Source organism: Kwoniella dendrophila, chromosome 4 (genome assembly GCF_036810415.1).
Source record: "Kwoniella dendrophila CBS 6074 chromosome 4, complete sequence".
Taxonomy (NCBI): Eukaryota; Fungi; Basidiomycota; class Tremellomycetes; order Tremellales; family Cryptococcaceae; genus Kwoniella; species Kwoniella dendrophila.
The window spans coordinates 950,475-966,418 of NC_089479.1; the positions used below are offsets into that span (position 1 = coordinate 950,475).

Below are 15,944 nucleotides of genomic sequence, written 5' to 3' on the forward strand. Positions count from 1 at the left end.
TTGGTCGATCAATCATTGCCCTTGAATGGCGTTTCCTTTTACCCCTTTATCTGTTCTATATTGGGCGTATCACCCAACCTGCGTTTTCATGGCCAGCTTACTGCACATCTGCTACCTATTATCAGTAATATGCAATGTGATGCTCAAGTATCTCTTGGGATAGACATTGTAAGATGCAAGAGCTTGGAGTATATAGTCGAAGATTTAGTGCATACTATTAGACTGGTATCTTCAACAGGATTGAAGTCTCGCACAGACCTTGTTTCATGCTCCTCCTATTCTGCATAGCCTTAGTATGTATGAGAGCATGATTTGCAATGTTGATGTAAATATAGTACAATGTGGTACAAATTATAGGGTTCCTATTGGTTTATGATACAAATATGGTGATGATGCTAACGATCCAACGAGGAATCATCCTTGAATTATGAACATCCACCACCTCCTGTACCACTACCACCAGTCATACCACCAGCAAATGAATTTGGAGCTTGCGTTTCTGTCGGTATCATTTTAGCTTGTTCGATATTTTGAGGTTGTATTTGATGATTTCTATAAACGGGATTTTTACCAAATATTGCTTCATGTTTTGGTCTATATCTAGCTACTGGATCTGAATCGTCAAATTCGAACTATACAAAAAAAGCAGATTAACAGGTGAAACATCAGTATACATCTTTGCAAACGATAGACTGTGGGGATTTTAACTTACACATGAAAATGTCGTCAGCTTCTTCAACAGACTTTTGCGTTTTGGCGCAGGAGGTGCATGATATTGATCGTATGGACCCGTACTTTCGGCTATTTGACGTTATACATTCATATCAGCATTCCGCCTTGTCAAAGCCTAACTACAATTGGCATATCGTGGACGAAGCCAAGATATTGGCATTGGATTTAATATACAATTGGATCATATGCGTGTTTCAACACTTACCCGATGTAGAAAGCTGCCTTTCACGCCATTCAGTTACGTATGGATGCTTAGCCATGTTTGTATTCTGACTCGGACGTCGTGGCTCTTTCTCATTCATGTAAAAACTATGATGACTTCGAGACGAAGATGCTGATGATTGAGCAGGTGATGAAGGCTGATATGACATGTTTGATAGATAGGAGGATTTCTTGTCTTTTGACTAGCTTTATTGATCTCGGATTACGATTACGATTTGATCCGCGCGGATTGATGTTGATTGATGACTCAAAAAAAATCCTTGATGTGTATGTATTTCTTTTTTTAATGAATGAAAGTTTGTCAACGATAAAAGCTTATGAAAAGAAGTTAACAAAGAAAAGTTATTGAGGAATGTTGAAGGACAATAAGTAAAAACAATAATGTTAGTTTTGTGCGATCGAACGGCGAAAAAGAAGGCTCGTTATCCAGGATAATCAATTGTTTTTGTTTTTGTTTTGATGCATTACTATTTTTAGGGCTGTTTCGTTCGTTTAAAATGATAAAAACTAGCTTATGTAGTGTGATCGGTAAGATCGGTGTCTGACTTTGCTGATAGTAGGATATCTTATTACACGAGCCCCCTAAAAATGAATACGGTAGACGGCAGTGCTAAAAACAGAAGTTTTAGTCTTAACATTTTTAGCGATGATGATGTTGAAACGCTGATTCGGAATTCAATGCATAACGTTAATTTTCATTTTTAGCGTGATTAAATTCGGCAGTGTGGTGCGGTGCAACTCGCTTTTTTAGCGTGATGAAGAAACCGGTGTTTCAACTTAACAAGGACAGGTTTTGAGAAGGCATCCCTCTATCTTATCCGTCTACCAATATGCTACTCTTCAACTCTAGCTCATGTGTAATCAGGCATTGCCAGGTATCGTACTGAGGTGTATTGCAAGTAACTTAAATTACTGACATGTGGAGCGGAAAGAAGAGTACAAAATTTTAAATGAAATATTCAGGAAAAACAAAGTAGTTAACCTTTTAATCATAACGTGATGCCCCGCGTCATTATTAGTGGTATCTAAATTTGGGGTCAGGAAGTTAATCTCATATGATTCTATAAACAGTCATGTAACTAGCTAGTTGTGTAGCGATTGAGGATTAGAGATCTGCGAGGATATAACACGATAGATCTGTTAAAACTTGAAAGTAAAGACAAGATAAGGCATCTTTCACCACACAAATAATAGTATATGCCGTATAAACATTCACCGCGTTACAGTCTGCACATACTGTAAACATGTTTATCTATACATAATAACTTGCTTTAACATCTACCACAAGCTTGTAACCATTTACCAATATGATCTGGACCACAACCGAAAGGTGTACCATGAGCTTCTGAGCCTAATGGCTGATTTTTAGTACCTTCACCATTGGGTGGTTGATCAATAAAAGGTTTTATGATTGGTTTTTTTTCTTTAATAGGTTGCGATGTTATGGCTGGTACAGTTATATCTTCTGATTCATTCTCATTGGGCATATTGGTTATGTGATTCTGCGCTGTTCTGCTCATGATTAGTCTAAAGTCAGCATAAACTTGAAGTTTACATGTCGTTCTCAAGACGGGTCATGGTATATATGTCCCATTGAGTCCAAGTCGACTTACAGATCCTTCTGCTCTGACATTGTGATTGTTTCGTGGCAAAATATAGCTAGCTGGATGACTTATTTTGTTTCGATATGAGGAGCAGGCTTAGAAGGTGTTGTTATAAATTGCTTGAATTCGTTGGTATTGAGATATATATAGTTATATATAGCACGATAAAATCAATTTCAGCGAGATTGCTTAATCCGTTAAATGAGTAATCTATGTTCAATGTATAGCATGATATCATCATTCTTTATCTCCTATCGGTACTCGTGTACTTTATTGTCATGCATAGCTGGAAATGCTGAAGTCGTTGGCTTACATTGGAGCAATTGCGCTTACTGATTTCACATGTAAAGCACGAACGTGCTTGATTTGTTGGTTGAGATTGAAGCTATTTTTGCACGTCGATCATAAATGCCAAGAAGCCGCGGCCGGAATCTTCAATGTTACTTGCGTTTCATTACTTTGATTAGATCGTAGTTCAATGACCTAACCTGACACCTATTACATCTTAGAGCTAGAATATACATGAATGGTACAACTAAATTGCTACATATTGGATTTTTTCCTGATTTCCTTCTATACTTTCCCTTGCTGCACTGTGCTACTGTTGACAAAATCGCAATTGGTATTTAGGCTGCACCTGCGAGAGCAGCTACTACACCGTAATTCTTTCTGTGCCCTCTTCTTGGTCTACGTCTTGGTTCGTCACTGCGAAATGCGGAATGAATATGATCAGTTGAAATATCCATTATATCTCGCAGAAAAGTATGTGAATTACTTACTCAAACTACGAAGCGAGGAGTAAAACGCAATTAAGCGCAATGATCAGCGAAAATTCGGCATATCAAGGAGATGTCATATCGTGTTGTACTCAAACTTACTGCATCGGCTGAACAACATCCTCCTCTAAGTCTCATAATGCTTCTATCACTCTTGATACTTGATGTATCGGAGTGAGACATGTTTTTGGTCACTGTGCATCAGAAAGAAAGCGCGCACATGAGGTCAGTTTAAATGGTATAGCACTTGACAGTCAAACTCAACTTACTCTCACTTGACTTGTTTGTTTTGGATCTTAAACCGAACATAGATTTGAAAGTCATGACTGGAAGTGGGTTCATGAAATGGTTGTTCGTCGTAAGAGTTGTAGTTGTGATTGGGAAACTGTGAAATGCGAGCCAAGTTATGTATAATGGTATTCGCATGAAAGTGATAGTCAATTTGAAATGTACTTAGACAAGTTGTCTTGAAGGAATACATTATCTTGACATGTCTTCTGATGTTCTTTATATACACAAAATCTCACAAACTCAACCTTGATAGAAGAATGATTTCCGCGATCAAAACATCATACACGCACAGCTTCGCCGACAGGAACGAATGGTGACATAGAGAGGAGCAAGATATAGAGTCAAGATAAGTCAATCAATGGTGATCGAATCGGACACCGAACTTAGCGGGACAAATCAAGTAGAGTACACTCCTAGTGACTCTCTCGATCATCAGGTTAGTGGGATAGTCAAGTGATCAACCGGGAATTATTTGATTATTTCGGTCCTATCTTAGTCTTATCTACAGCATTTCTCGGTGACCGCAATCTTGATATCCTTGTTAGGCGCATTTGACCGATATAAAGCGGTGAGCAGCTTCTATACTGCCACATAGCTTTACAGAACCTGTAATACCGTATAACTCCCGCTGAGCAACTAGCTACGGAGATATCCCTGAACTCCTCGAGAAGAACAGTTTCTTCAAAATCTTTAAGTCTTTTTGACGATTTTTCTTATGTCAAGCTTTGAAAGGGAGGATTTCGAAGGATTTCATCTTAATTCCATATTTGTTGATAGCTTTCTCAGTATCTGACGTACGAAAAAACAACAACCCACAAAATCAACTTCCAAAGAATCCTCAACTAGGTCTTTTTCAAATCCTAGACTGAGATCGAACGGGAGCGTGTAGATATTCCATAGATTTCTTTCTTTCCTTTGCTTTTCTGACTTTCGATTATATAAATCATTCAAAAATGGCCTCTTTATCAAACGGTCAAGTTACCGAACTACAACAATCTGAAGATTACGCTATCAAGAGTGAAGCTGTTACACCAAAACTTGGTATGTTTAATGCCACTTAGCAAAATGTGACTTCAGAGCAAGAATGTTAGCTAATTTGTGATCCTTTATTAGATACTTCTCAATGGCCTCTTCTTTTGAAAAACTATGATAAACTCTTAGTTAGATCTTCTCATTTCACTCCTATTCCTACCGTGAGTATTGTGATGGACTTGGACAAAGAGGATGCCCATTCGAAATCTTCGCGAGATTCGTCATTACTGACAAATACAATGTTCATTATATAGGGTGTTTCACCACTCAAAAGAGATTTACAAACATACATTAAATCAGGTGTAATCAACTTAGATAAACCATCTAATCCATCATCACATGAAGTTGTAGCATGGTTGAAAAGAATCTTGAGAGTTGAAAAAACTGGACATTCAGGAACATTAGATCCAAAAGTTACAGGATGTTTAATTGTTTGTATTGATAGAGCAACAAGATTAGTTAAATCACAACAAGGTGCAGGAAAAGAATATGTTTGTGTTGTAAGATTTCATGATAAAATTGAAGAAGGTGAAAAAGGTGTTGCAAGAGCTTTAGAAACTTTAACTGGTGCATTATTTCAAAGACCTCCATTAATTTCTGCAGTAAAAAGACAATTAAGAGTTAGAACTATTTATGAATCAAAATTAATTGAATTTGATAATAAAAGAAATATGGCTGTATTTTGGGTTTCTTGTGAAGCTGGTACTTATATTAGAACTTTATGTGTACATTTAGGTTTATTATTAGGTGTAGGTGCTCATATGCAAGAATTAAGAAGAGTAAGATCAGGTATAACTGGTGAAAATGATGATATCGTTTCAATGCATGATGTTTTAGACGCTCAATGGTTATATGATAACACAAGAGATGGTGAGTTGGTTGTTGATTGTCACAGCAGCTATAAATTATATATCTTTCACATGCCTCATCCACAATCAATTTTTCCGTTTATCGTGTAATGGACTGTGCTAATATACCATTAATTTTCTCCCTATTATAGAAACCTACTTACGTCGAGTAATTAGACCATTAGAATCATTATTAACCAACTTCAAGAGAATTGTCGTCAAAGATTCAGCAGTTAATGCAGTATGTTACGGAGCAAAATTAATGATACCTGGTTTATTACGATATGAAAGTGATATTGAAGTTAATGAAGAAGTTGTCTTAATGACAACAAAAGGTGAAGCAATTGCTATTGGTATAGCAATGATGTCAACAGTAGATTTAGCTTCATGTGATCATGGTGTTGTAGCTAAAATTAAAAGATGTATAATGAATAGAGATTTATATCCAAGAAGATGGGGTTTAGGTCCAAAAGCTCAAGAAAAGAAAAAAATGATTAAAAAAGGTGAATTAGATAAATATGGTAAATCTATTGAAGGTGTTACACCACAAAATTGGAAAAAGGAATACGTAGATTATAATGCTCAAGATCAAGAAGAAGGTGGTGGTTTAATTTCAACTCAACCTTCAATAACACCCACAGCCACAGCTACTATAACACCAATAGAAGTTGATGGTGAAGAAAAAGAAAAGAAAAGAAAGAGAGATGACGAATCTGTCGTAGCTGCTACTCCATCAAAAGGTGATGCTGATAAAGAAAAGGTAAGTTGTCAATCATGTATACCTCAACAACTCTATTATCCTATTTATATAGCCGCTTGGCTCTCTTATTGCTGCTTTACCATATAATATATACAAAGGACAAATCGCTAAATTATGAAACCTTCGTTTTTCCCACTCTTGCAGAAAAAGAAGAAAGTCAAGACTGAAGATGGTGTAGAAAGAGAAGAAACAGCTGAAGAGAGAGCAGCTAGAAAAGCAGCTAAAAAGGAGAAGAAAGAGAAGAAAGCCTCAGCATAATCAATACATAGAGCTTAGTTTTCTCTCTTCATTCATTCATTCGTCATTTTTATCTTTATTTCTTCTTTAGGGGGTTTATCATATACCTGTATGTATTCTTGCATTTTTTTCTAGACTTAGTTCAGTCGTATGAGGGGAGTTAAGGTGCACGCGTTTTATCGCAAACGGGCGATACACATAAATTCACCTGACACACCCAATATTGGATTTACAGCAATACTGTTGTATACGTATTGCATATTCGGGATCATCATTACAACGCTCTGTCTATTTATTGTCCAAAGTATAAAAAGCGCATCATAAAATACTGAAGTTTTATCCGTGGCAATTGGTCCATAAATACAACATCTTCTTCTAATCTATTATGATCCCAATTGGCAGAATGCTATTTATCATATTCCACTTGGATTGAAGCATCTCTACTTAATCTTAGTCACTATTTCCATATTATCAATTCCATCCTACATTATAGTACGTATACTTATAATTCTAGTCTAATCAATCTTCAAATCCAAATCGAACTCTCGCAAAGAATCGAAATAAGTTTTAAAGAAATCAATATAATATCTAACGTCATGTGAACCTGCAGTTTCCCTGATTGAATGCATTGATAATTGTGCTAAACCAATATCAACTGTTCTAACATGTGTTGAAAGATGTGGACCGACTGTCGAGCCGCATGACTAGATGTAAGTTGAGAAAAAAAAAAGAGGTGAGTTGTATTACGATTCAGTTTCAATTATATAAAACTTACAGAATCATTTCGAATTTCAAATTCTTGTGTAGGTACATTAGCTTTTTTAGCTACTCTTCTCAGTAAGAAAGTGGTTTGCGCATTCGATGTATATCTTTGATTTGCATTTGTTTTAATCACTATACCACCATTTATTCTAGGTGAATGATTTGGTTCATATTTATTTTCATAATTTGGGTTCACCTATCATGACATGAGTTCTCCATCAGCTGATCAAAGTCTTCTACACTTCATGATCAAGAGATTCGAAAGAAGCTCAAAGTGATAAAACCTTACAGCATGACCCATGTCAGCAGATACTAAGAAACTGTTTGCTAGTAGATTATGATATCCAATTTTTTCGTATTCAGGTAAAGATACTATTCGTTCCACGAATGATGGAAGTAAATTCGATTCTGCACCATGATGAGACACGCTACCAACCTGAAACGAAGTGTACGATTAGCTAAAACCCAAAAAAAACGGAACATTCACGAGAGATATCATTACAAATTTTTAAACTCACTTCCTCATTGTCAAATAGAATCACACATCTTATTGTATCCTCATTAGTGTCTTCAGCAACCTCGCATAAACCTTCGATTGAACAGAATCTAGACCAAAGTTAAATTAGAATTATTATCTCGAAATGATAAGGTGTAATTGACACAATGTAGTCAAGCTGGTATCATACCAGCACTACACGGCAACGGTCGCAATGACAGTATGACCAGAATCTGGTTTGACTGCAACAGTGACTCACGAAGTCATCAAGTTATCACATCTTGGACTGAATACAAATTCATTAGATAGCCCTCCGACAGTCGAGGGTTGAGTATCGTAAAGCGATCTGACATGATCAGAGTATTCTAATCAGCTGATTGAACTTTGGCGTTACATTTGGTCGGCTGGACAAGCTTACAGTTCGAAATCTTGTATATCAGAGACTTCACAACCTAATTCATCAGCTAAAACAGCTAACAACAAAGGGTGATGTTTCGATTCCATCTTTGAAATATCATTTTCGTTATCTTTGACATTGGGTGTATTGGTTCCACTGAAAGGTTGTGGTGTACCTGATCTTGATATACTAGTTGCATTTGATGAAGGTGAATTTAGTTGATCTTGAACTAAACCAATTATAGGTAAAAATTCAGTTTCTTTATTGAATTTGAAAGATTCATTGATTGTTCTATCTAAATGAATTGCTAAAGTTGGTATTCTCAATAAAGGTCTATTTATCTTTACTAATTTTGATATATAATTTTCCTTTCCTTCTTTTTTTGCGCTTGTGTCCGATATGATTACTCTACCTGCTATAGATAAATCTCTATCAAACCAAGAAGCCCAAATACCACCACCATATAATTCACAACCAACTTGTAAATAACCTGATTTAACCTTCTTTGAAATCGGTCTTATCTTTAAGCATGGTGAATCTAAATGTCCTACTGCAAATGATATAGTTGTTTTTTCAATAGATGGTTTGGAAGGTAATGTAAATGCTACTAAAGAAGATTGATTTCTGGTATAACATAACTTTGATCCAGGTTTAAAGGAATCTAAATCTTTCGAAGATCTCTCATCGATTTTTCTAAATCCTTTACTATCTAATTTCTTTGTTAAATTCGCGACAGCTTGAAACGGTGTTGGTGATTCTGTAACGAATTCACAAAATCTATTTGCAATTATCAGCGTTCTCATTGATCTAGCTATTGCGATAGAGTACGATGAAGATAACATACTTGACTGCATCAATGGGAGGAGAAGGTGGAATCTTCATTTTACTTGACATATAGGCTGTTTATAATAATTTGGAACTGTTTGTATGTATTACGACGCTGTGATCAGTCTTGTTATTGATTTCGAGATGAAAGGAGGAATGCAAGAGATGGATAAGATAGCAATCATGACACTCTGATTCAAGAGTCATTCGTCTCTCAATCGCTCATTCAGGGCTCAATGAGGTGGAGGCACATGCTCATATTCGGCGAAAACCGAAGTACAACCCCTGTTTGGCTTCAGCCGCTCATGTCGGATTTAAGACAAACACCGATTTTACCCCTATTGCAAGAAGGATGCCACATCTCGATTCTCGCCCCTCTGCCATGGCATTTTAACCATTTCTCCGATTATGCTTCCATTCAAGCAGGCCTGAACTGGCTACAGTGAGTATTAGCTTGCTTGCTTGCTTGCTTGCTTGCTTGGATGCTTGGTGGCATTAGCTAGCTGCCTTACACTGTCTACGCTCCCTGACTGCTTACCGCTTTACTGCTTGTTGTACACTGGCTGTTGGTGTCCTGCTGCTAACGGACTGTGTCAAGATTCGACATTGATCAAAATAGTTAATTTTGAAAACATCATCAGCTAACCTTTTTTCTCTTTTAGCCAACTATTCAAAATGGTGTGTAGACTTCATCAACGTTGTAGGAAAAAGAGTGGAATGGAAATGCTGACCTACTGTAAAATCCCTTTTCTTTATATCTCGCTCTTCACCTTTGTCTCCCTCAATAATCGTCAATTGTTCATAATGGTAAAAATCAAATTATCAACAATAACCAACCTCAATGCTCATAAAATGGATAATCAATATGTTGGATACTGTATTGGAATGGAAAAAATTACACTTCAATTAATCGATTAAAATTTGATTTGGAAAATGGATATTGGATATTGGATATAATAGGGTCGAGTTAGAACTAAGACAGTCAAAAGAGCCTCTAGAGTTCTCATCGAGAAATACTACCCTAGACTCACCCTCGATTTCCAGTGAGTATACATTTTTCTCGACGAAAAGAAAACAACAGGAAAGGCGGGATGCGTTAGAATGATCACAAGATTGAATAGGACGAGAATGGAAGTGGATTAGACATGATGCACATACTCATCATCTCAACGTCAGTCAGGATGAATGGTTGTTGGGCCATACTAGAGGCATTCGACAACGCATACCTGATTAATATCAACCTAGATCATGGATATTATCAGATTAAGGAAAAGGGAAGGAAATTGCTCGGGAGTACTAGAAAAACCAAACCAGCAAGAAGAAGCACATAACTAACTTGTATCACTTCGTTTCACAGCACCAACAAAAGACTCCTCGATGAGGTAGCTTCAGTTCCTTCTAAAAGACTCCGAAACAAGGTTGCTGGTTGTGAGTGGATAGTTTTTGTTTGTTTCTGGAAGCTGGATCTGGATGGGGTGGGATACACTAGACATCATCAACATATATTGAAACTATATATGGTTTAGATGGATCTTGCCCAACCTAGAAAAGGTGTAATGAATTCAAAATAAAGCATAGTAAACTGATTGATTAACCTGATTATAGTTACCACCCACTTGATGAAGAGAATTCAAAAAGGTCCAGTACGAGGTATTTCTTTCAAATTACAAGAAGAGGAGAGAGAACGAAAAGATCAGTGAGTTATTATTTTCCTATGGCATTCTTCTTAGCTTCGAATATCTCATCTCGCTTGTATACATACATGGGTTGATGACTTACTGATCTTTGTTCTACTTTTTTTTTCTTCTTCAACCTAACAGATACGTACCAGATGTTTCAGCACTTGCCGCCAACGCTGAATCACCTCTTGAAGTTGATAACGAAACCAAAGATCTACTTAAATCATTAGGTTTCGATGACCTCAACGTTAACGTCGTTAACGTTTCAGCTAATGCACCAAGAGAAAGAAAAACTAGATTCGTACCAGGTTCAGGTAGAGCTTAAACGAAAGTTTAGTTTTTCTTGGGAAAGGGAAAAGGGAAATTGATTATATATAAAATCAAAAATCTTGTATAGTTCAATTGGTGGTTGAGATGTTACGACTTGCCTCATAATTATGAATCATGGACATCAGATAGCAGAAAAGGACTTTACAATACGCAGGCTTGAATGTCTGATCGCGGATAAAAGCTTTTGAGCATTTTCATTTGCTTGAGGCTCTGAATGATCAAAAGAGATGATGTTTAGACTAATCGCTTACTAACGGTCGACCAGAAGTTGAGAAAGATAGAACATAATACATAATTATTCAGACCTTATACTACGTAACGTGTTGTTGTCGTGTTCTACTATTTTGTGAAATACCTGATTGCAATTGACTTGGGTCAAGATATCTACGACTTAATGCTTATCAAACCAGAACGCGATATTTTCCCGTTCTGTATCCATCAAAACAGGTAAATCTTGATCACAGTCTGGTAATTTGACCGTTTCGTGAGATACAGTATGTGTGCATTTTATACAAGTACTATGTGATCCGCGAAGATGATATACAGAAGTTTCAGGCAAAACAATATGACCCATATTAGGTCATGGTGTATATCCGACCAACGATAGGAAGATATACAGTCAATATGAGTGCGAGAGGATGTAGCTTTATGCCATTTAACTACTGTCCACTTGTTCTAAAACAACACTCCATGAATTCGGACATTCTTGATGTAATATGATACAATTTTTTTAGATTTATTCCCAAGCTTTCTTGGCTCTTTGCCTTTTAGCCTATTCATCAGAAAAAGATTTGATTTCTTTTTTGATTAGCATCATCATCAAACAAGTCATGATTCATATACAAGCAATAAGGTATGATGATCACCTAAAGATAACAGAACTCACTTTCTTCTCTTCTCTCTCTTTAACTCTATTACCCAACTTTTCACTTAATTCAACAGCTCTTTCTTTACCTTTTTCACTTCTTGCTTTTTGTTTTTTACTTATTTGTTTATTTTTATTATTCTTCTTTTGTGATTTTTGTATTTGACCTGATGGTGTTACCATGGTTGCTGGTAATCTTGAATTTTTAGCTATTTTGGCTGGTTGAACTGGTATAGTAGTAGCCGCAGCAGCATTACCATTTGTATTTCCCGTAGAAGGTCCTGCTGCTTCGTTAGTACCTGATACTATAATTGTCAGCTATCTGTCTAACATTACTACTAAGAAAGCCAGCTTACCTGACATCTTCAGCAATTTGTCTTGTTGTACTCTTACTCAGATTGTAAGGTATATCGTTATTCATAAGTTCAAAGTAGAATAATCTGATATCTGATATACCTCAAAGTTTGATTTTGTGGATTTAGCAAATTTGTTTCCGTGGGAAGGAGTGGTTGATGGGTGGTGATGAAAATAAGTCTAAAAAGGCCGGTGGTTCCTGAAATAACTAGATTAGACCTAAATCTAATATTAATATTCCTCAACAAACGCGTTCGAAAAATATGAGAGTAGAGATATGTGGGAAAAATAATATTGAAAAACAAACTAGCAGTTCTTTCTTAGTCTTGCATATAACTCAGATATCCTTCTTTAGTTTTCTTTATATCAAAGTCACCGCTCAAACACAAAGTGAATAGAAGATTCTCTGAATGGTCTATCAGTAGCGAAAACCGATAATGCTCTTGTCTTCACTATCTATATTCCTTTTACCCCTTTTATCCGGCGTATCAGCTCAAGGTGTACAGAAACCTCAAACAGCAACAACATGTATACCGTCAGGCAATGAAGAACCTATAAATGATGCTTTCAAAAAGGGTCAGTGGATGAATCGTCATAACAGCTTGTGATATTTCCTATTAATATGATCGCTAATAATGTTTTTTATATATCATGACAGGCGGTTACGGAACGACGGTTACATTATGCGCAGGATCAGTGCATCGATTAAATTCTTCAATCTTATTCACAGCTGAAAAGCAGACTATAACGACAGAGAACAATGAAAAGGGACGTGATAGAGCTATGTTGATTGTGGAAGGTATAGATCAATCTGCAGCTATACGGTGAGTTAGAAAGACCGTTAGTTATGTGGAGATGGAATAAAGCAATCCTTCACACGCATAACGCATAGTATTTAAGGCCAATAGTCAGCTTGGCACTAACCTCTGATTACTTATAGAGCCGATTGTCAACAATGTTCATTTGCAACGATAAAATCACTTATCATAGATGGAAATCGACCACAATTGTTACGTATACCCAAAGGTGACGCTTTGATAGAAATTGGTAATGCTGAAAGGCAAGTTGTAAAAGATTGTAAACTGTATGAACCCAGGTGAGTGCAATGAACCAAATATCATAATGAAGCGGTAAACAAGTAACTGATAAATCGCTTATAATCGGAAAGAGGTTGGAGTGCGTTACATTTCCGTGAAGGTGATAGGAAACAGTGTAGATACGGTAAAGTGGTAAACAACGAGATTGTGCGTTGAGATCATCCAATTATTCCATTTCATGATCGAACACTAACAATAATCTCGATTCCGATCAACAGGGACCTTGTGGTGAAGAGTGGGATGATGATTATGATGGTGAAAATGAGTTAGAACCACCCTTTGGTAATCCAAGAGCAGATGGTATAAGTTTGGCTTGTAAAGATTCAATAGTGGAAAGAAACGTGAGTGACCACTTAAGCTCGACTGTGTATAAGGGATATCAGCACTAACAATCAATCAACTTTAAAAGGTTGTTTACGATACCACGGATGGCGCTATAGTATTATTTGGTTCAGCAGGAAGTGAAGTCAGAGAAAATCATATTTATTCTAGGACTAGAGTGGTGTTAGGAGGTGAGCTCAATTTTACATTTACTCAATTCGCTTGCCTTCTCTATATCAGGCTATTGACACTTTCCCATTATTATACATTAGGTATAAATCTGGTTGATTATGATCCATGGCAAGGAGATTATATGCTAGTTTCAGTTCATCATAATTATTTACATGCTTTTGGTCGATATTTTAAAGTTGGTATAGTCATTGGACCATCATCATGGTCAGATGATACAGAATCAATTGTACATTCAGCATCAGTTACAGATAATTATTTAGAAGGTAATCATTTTGGTTATGGTATCGTTGTTTCATCAGCAACAAGTTTTACTGTCGTTAGAAATACAATCAATGAAGAAAAATCTAAATTTAGAGGTGTGAATGGACCAAGATGTCCAAAGGCCCCTGAAAATGGTAAACCAACACCTTTTTTAATTAATAGAGGTTCTGCTAAAGGTACTTTTCAAGAAGATTTCGTTAATGGTGAAGTCCAGCATAGTAAGTGATCTATTCTATCGATCAATTTCGTTGATACAGGCCACTTTACTGGAGCACAGTGCGATATTTGCGTAAAGCTAAAAACTTCTGGTGTTCACCTATCTAGTCATTTGTCTGAATATGCCAGATGAGAATGGTAAACCGTATAAACCTTGGCGGTTCAGGGATTCATCCCAAGCTATAGCTGCTAGAGCCGCATCTGGTGAAGTCAGTGATTCCATCGTGCAAGCTGCTTTTGTGAGTTGCTTTTTATCGAACTTATGCATGCTTATCTCAGATTTTTCCAATGTATATCTTGCTGATCACTATCAATGGTTTTTCTACAGGATGCGAGAATAGCAGAAGCATTAGTTTCATATCAATTTTCCCTAACTACAGCAATGGATGTAATCAATCACAAAATTGAGAAATTAACTAATCCTGTAGATTATGATGGTGATGAATTTAAAAAACCAAAATATAAGCATGAACATGAAAAGGATGAAGAAACTTTAACAAATAAGAAGAAAAAATCATCAGGTAATAGAGATATAGATGAATTTACAAATAAAATTGATTTTTTAGAACAATCAAATAAGAAATTGAAGAAAAATTTTGATGGATTGAAAATGGATTTTGAGAATTTGAGTGGAAGATTAAAGAAAGGTGCTGTAAGTGCAATGATATTGAGCTACTTCCCATCTGATTCATGAATCGGATCTAGAAGATAAAGCTAACAATCTTGCTATCGCCTGTTAATTTAATCCATGCAATAGGACGATAATAAGCCAATAATTGAACAAATTTTCATCAAAGTACAATCGATTTTATCAGGTACAACACCCTTAACATCATCAAAACAGATATTGTTGCAGAATGCGAAATCTAATCCCATATCTTCGCCGCTTGATTCTATACCGTTCGGCATATATGGTGTTGTCCTAGGATCTGTGACAATCTCCTTGTTAGCCAATAGTTTGTGGACTAAATGGAGGAAAAGGAATGTCAAGAGTAATAAAGTTATATAGGTATAAGGATATGAGTATGTACTGTATGTAAGGGCATAAAACATAAAATGAGGTGTCCGGTTCTACAAATGAATACACAATTTTACGCATCATTGTGTTTACCTCAGCAACAATCGCAGGATATCAATGACAATGATTCTTCTAAAGCTGGCTGTCTTCGCTTTGTTTCAGGAGGCTTGCTGTTTAGAGCTACCTCTGAACCAATATTCGTGTGTTCAGTTGGCAACTACACAGTACGTGAGTCAATCAGAACAAATATCCGGTAGACTTTATCCGATTCAGTTGAAGCGAGGGTTTAGGAGCACTCGTTTGATGGTGAGACAAAAGAGATACGCTAAAAACAGTACTGCATTCATTCTGTTGCCATATCTGACATCTGTCATCTGAACAGTGATTAAATTCGTTTCAGAACGCATATCGTTCCTTAGACCATTGCCAGTTCAGTTCATGAAGAAAATAACTCCGAGTGTTGACCCTTTTCCACAAACTAAGTTGTTTCAGGGAGCCTTGTTTTTCGCAACGCTCAAATTTGACATTCGTGGTTCTTGTTGTGTATCAAGGTATCATGATTTACAGGCGAAGCAGCTAGAGTATAGAAGTGTAAGTGAAGAAGTGAAAACGGCGCCCGTAAAGGGGGT

At 36.5% G+C, this 15,944-nt stretch overlaps 7 protein-coding genes across 7 annotated transcripts; 3 read left to right on the plus strand and 4 right to left on the minus strand.

Annotated features, from left to right (window-relative positions):
* Positions 1-425: 425 nt before the first annotated feature.
* On the minus strand, positions 426-1,103 carry L201_003479 (uncharacterized protein; the record flags this gene model as incomplete). The annotated part of the gene is made up of 3 exons (XM_066219233.1): positions 426-632; positions 713-801; positions 938-1,103. The coding sequence occupies 3 exons, from the start codon at positions 1,101-1,103 to the stop codon at positions 426-428; spliced, it is 462 nt and encodes a 153-aa protein (XP_066075330.1).
* A 1,122-nt stretch (positions 1,104-2,225) lies between these two features.
* Positions 2,226-2,587, minus strand: L201_003480 (uncharacterized protein; the record flags this gene model as incomplete). The annotated part of the gene is made up of 2 exons (XM_066219234.1): positions 2,226-2,466; positions 2,568-2,587. 2 exons carry the CDS (start codon positions 2,585-2,587, stop codon positions 2,226-2,228), a joined length of 261 nt encoding a protein of 86 aa, XP_066075331.1.
* Positions 2,588-4,578: 1,991 nt separating this feature from the next.
* L201_003481 (centromere/microtubule-binding protein CBF5) lies at positions 4,579-6,523 on the plus strand (the record flags this gene model as incomplete). The annotated part of the gene is made up of 5 exons (XM_066219235.1): positions 4,579-4,666; positions 4,739-4,818; positions 4,912-5,527; positions 5,658-6,265; positions 6,410-6,523. 5 exons carry the CDS (start codon positions 4,579-4,581, stop codon positions 6,521-6,523), a joined length of 1,506 nt encoding a protein of 501 aa, XP_066075332.1.
* A 494-nt stretch (positions 6,524-7,017) lies between these two features.
* On the minus strand, positions 7,018-9,039 carry L201_003482 (uncharacterized protein; the record flags this gene model as incomplete). The annotated part of the gene is made up of 7 exons (XM_066219236.1): positions 7,018-7,206; positions 7,278-7,460; positions 7,554-7,700; positions 7,783-7,870; positions 8,020-8,106; positions 8,179-8,934; positions 9,002-9,039. 7 exons carry the CDS (start codon positions 9,037-9,039, stop codon positions 7,018-7,020), a joined length of 1,488 nt encoding a protein of 495 aa, XP_066075333.1.
* A 618-nt stretch (positions 9,040-9,657) lies between these two features.
* L201_003483 (40S ribosomal protein S17-A) lies at positions 9,658-10,986 on the plus strand (the record flags this gene model as incomplete). The annotated part of the gene is made up of 5 exons (XM_066219237.1): positions 9,658-9,660; positions 9,943-10,025; positions 10,340-10,410; positions 10,588-10,678; positions 10,803-10,986. 5 exons carry the CDS (start codon positions 9,658-9,660, stop codon positions 10,984-10,986), a joined length of 432 nt encoding a protein of 143 aa, XP_066075334.1.
* A 741-nt stretch (positions 10,987-11,727) lies between these two features.
* On the minus strand, positions 11,728-12,219 carry L201_003484 (uncharacterized protein; the record flags this gene model as incomplete). The annotated part of the gene is made up of 3 exons (XM_066219238.1): positions 11,728-11,763; positions 11,878-12,155; positions 12,213-12,219. The coding sequence occupies 3 exons, from the start codon at positions 12,217-12,219 to the stop codon at positions 11,728-11,730; spliced, it is 321 nt and encodes a 106-aa protein (XP_066075335.1).
* Positions 12,220-12,647: 428 nt separating this feature from the next.
* Positions 12,648-15,306, plus strand: L201_003485 (uncharacterized protein; the record flags this gene model as incomplete). Its single annotated transcript, XM_066219239.1, has 10 exons — positions 12,648-12,786; positions 12,869-13,034; positions 13,151-13,306; positions 13,379-13,454; positions 13,526-13,648; positions 13,717-13,819; positions 13,901-14,299; positions 14,406-14,536; positions 14,626-14,949; positions 15,055-15,306. 10 exons carry the CDS (start codon positions 12,648-12,650, stop codon positions 15,304-15,306), a joined length of 1,869 nt encoding a protein of 622 aa, XP_066075336.1.
* Between the last annotated feature and the right edge of the window lie 638 nt (positions 15,307-15,944).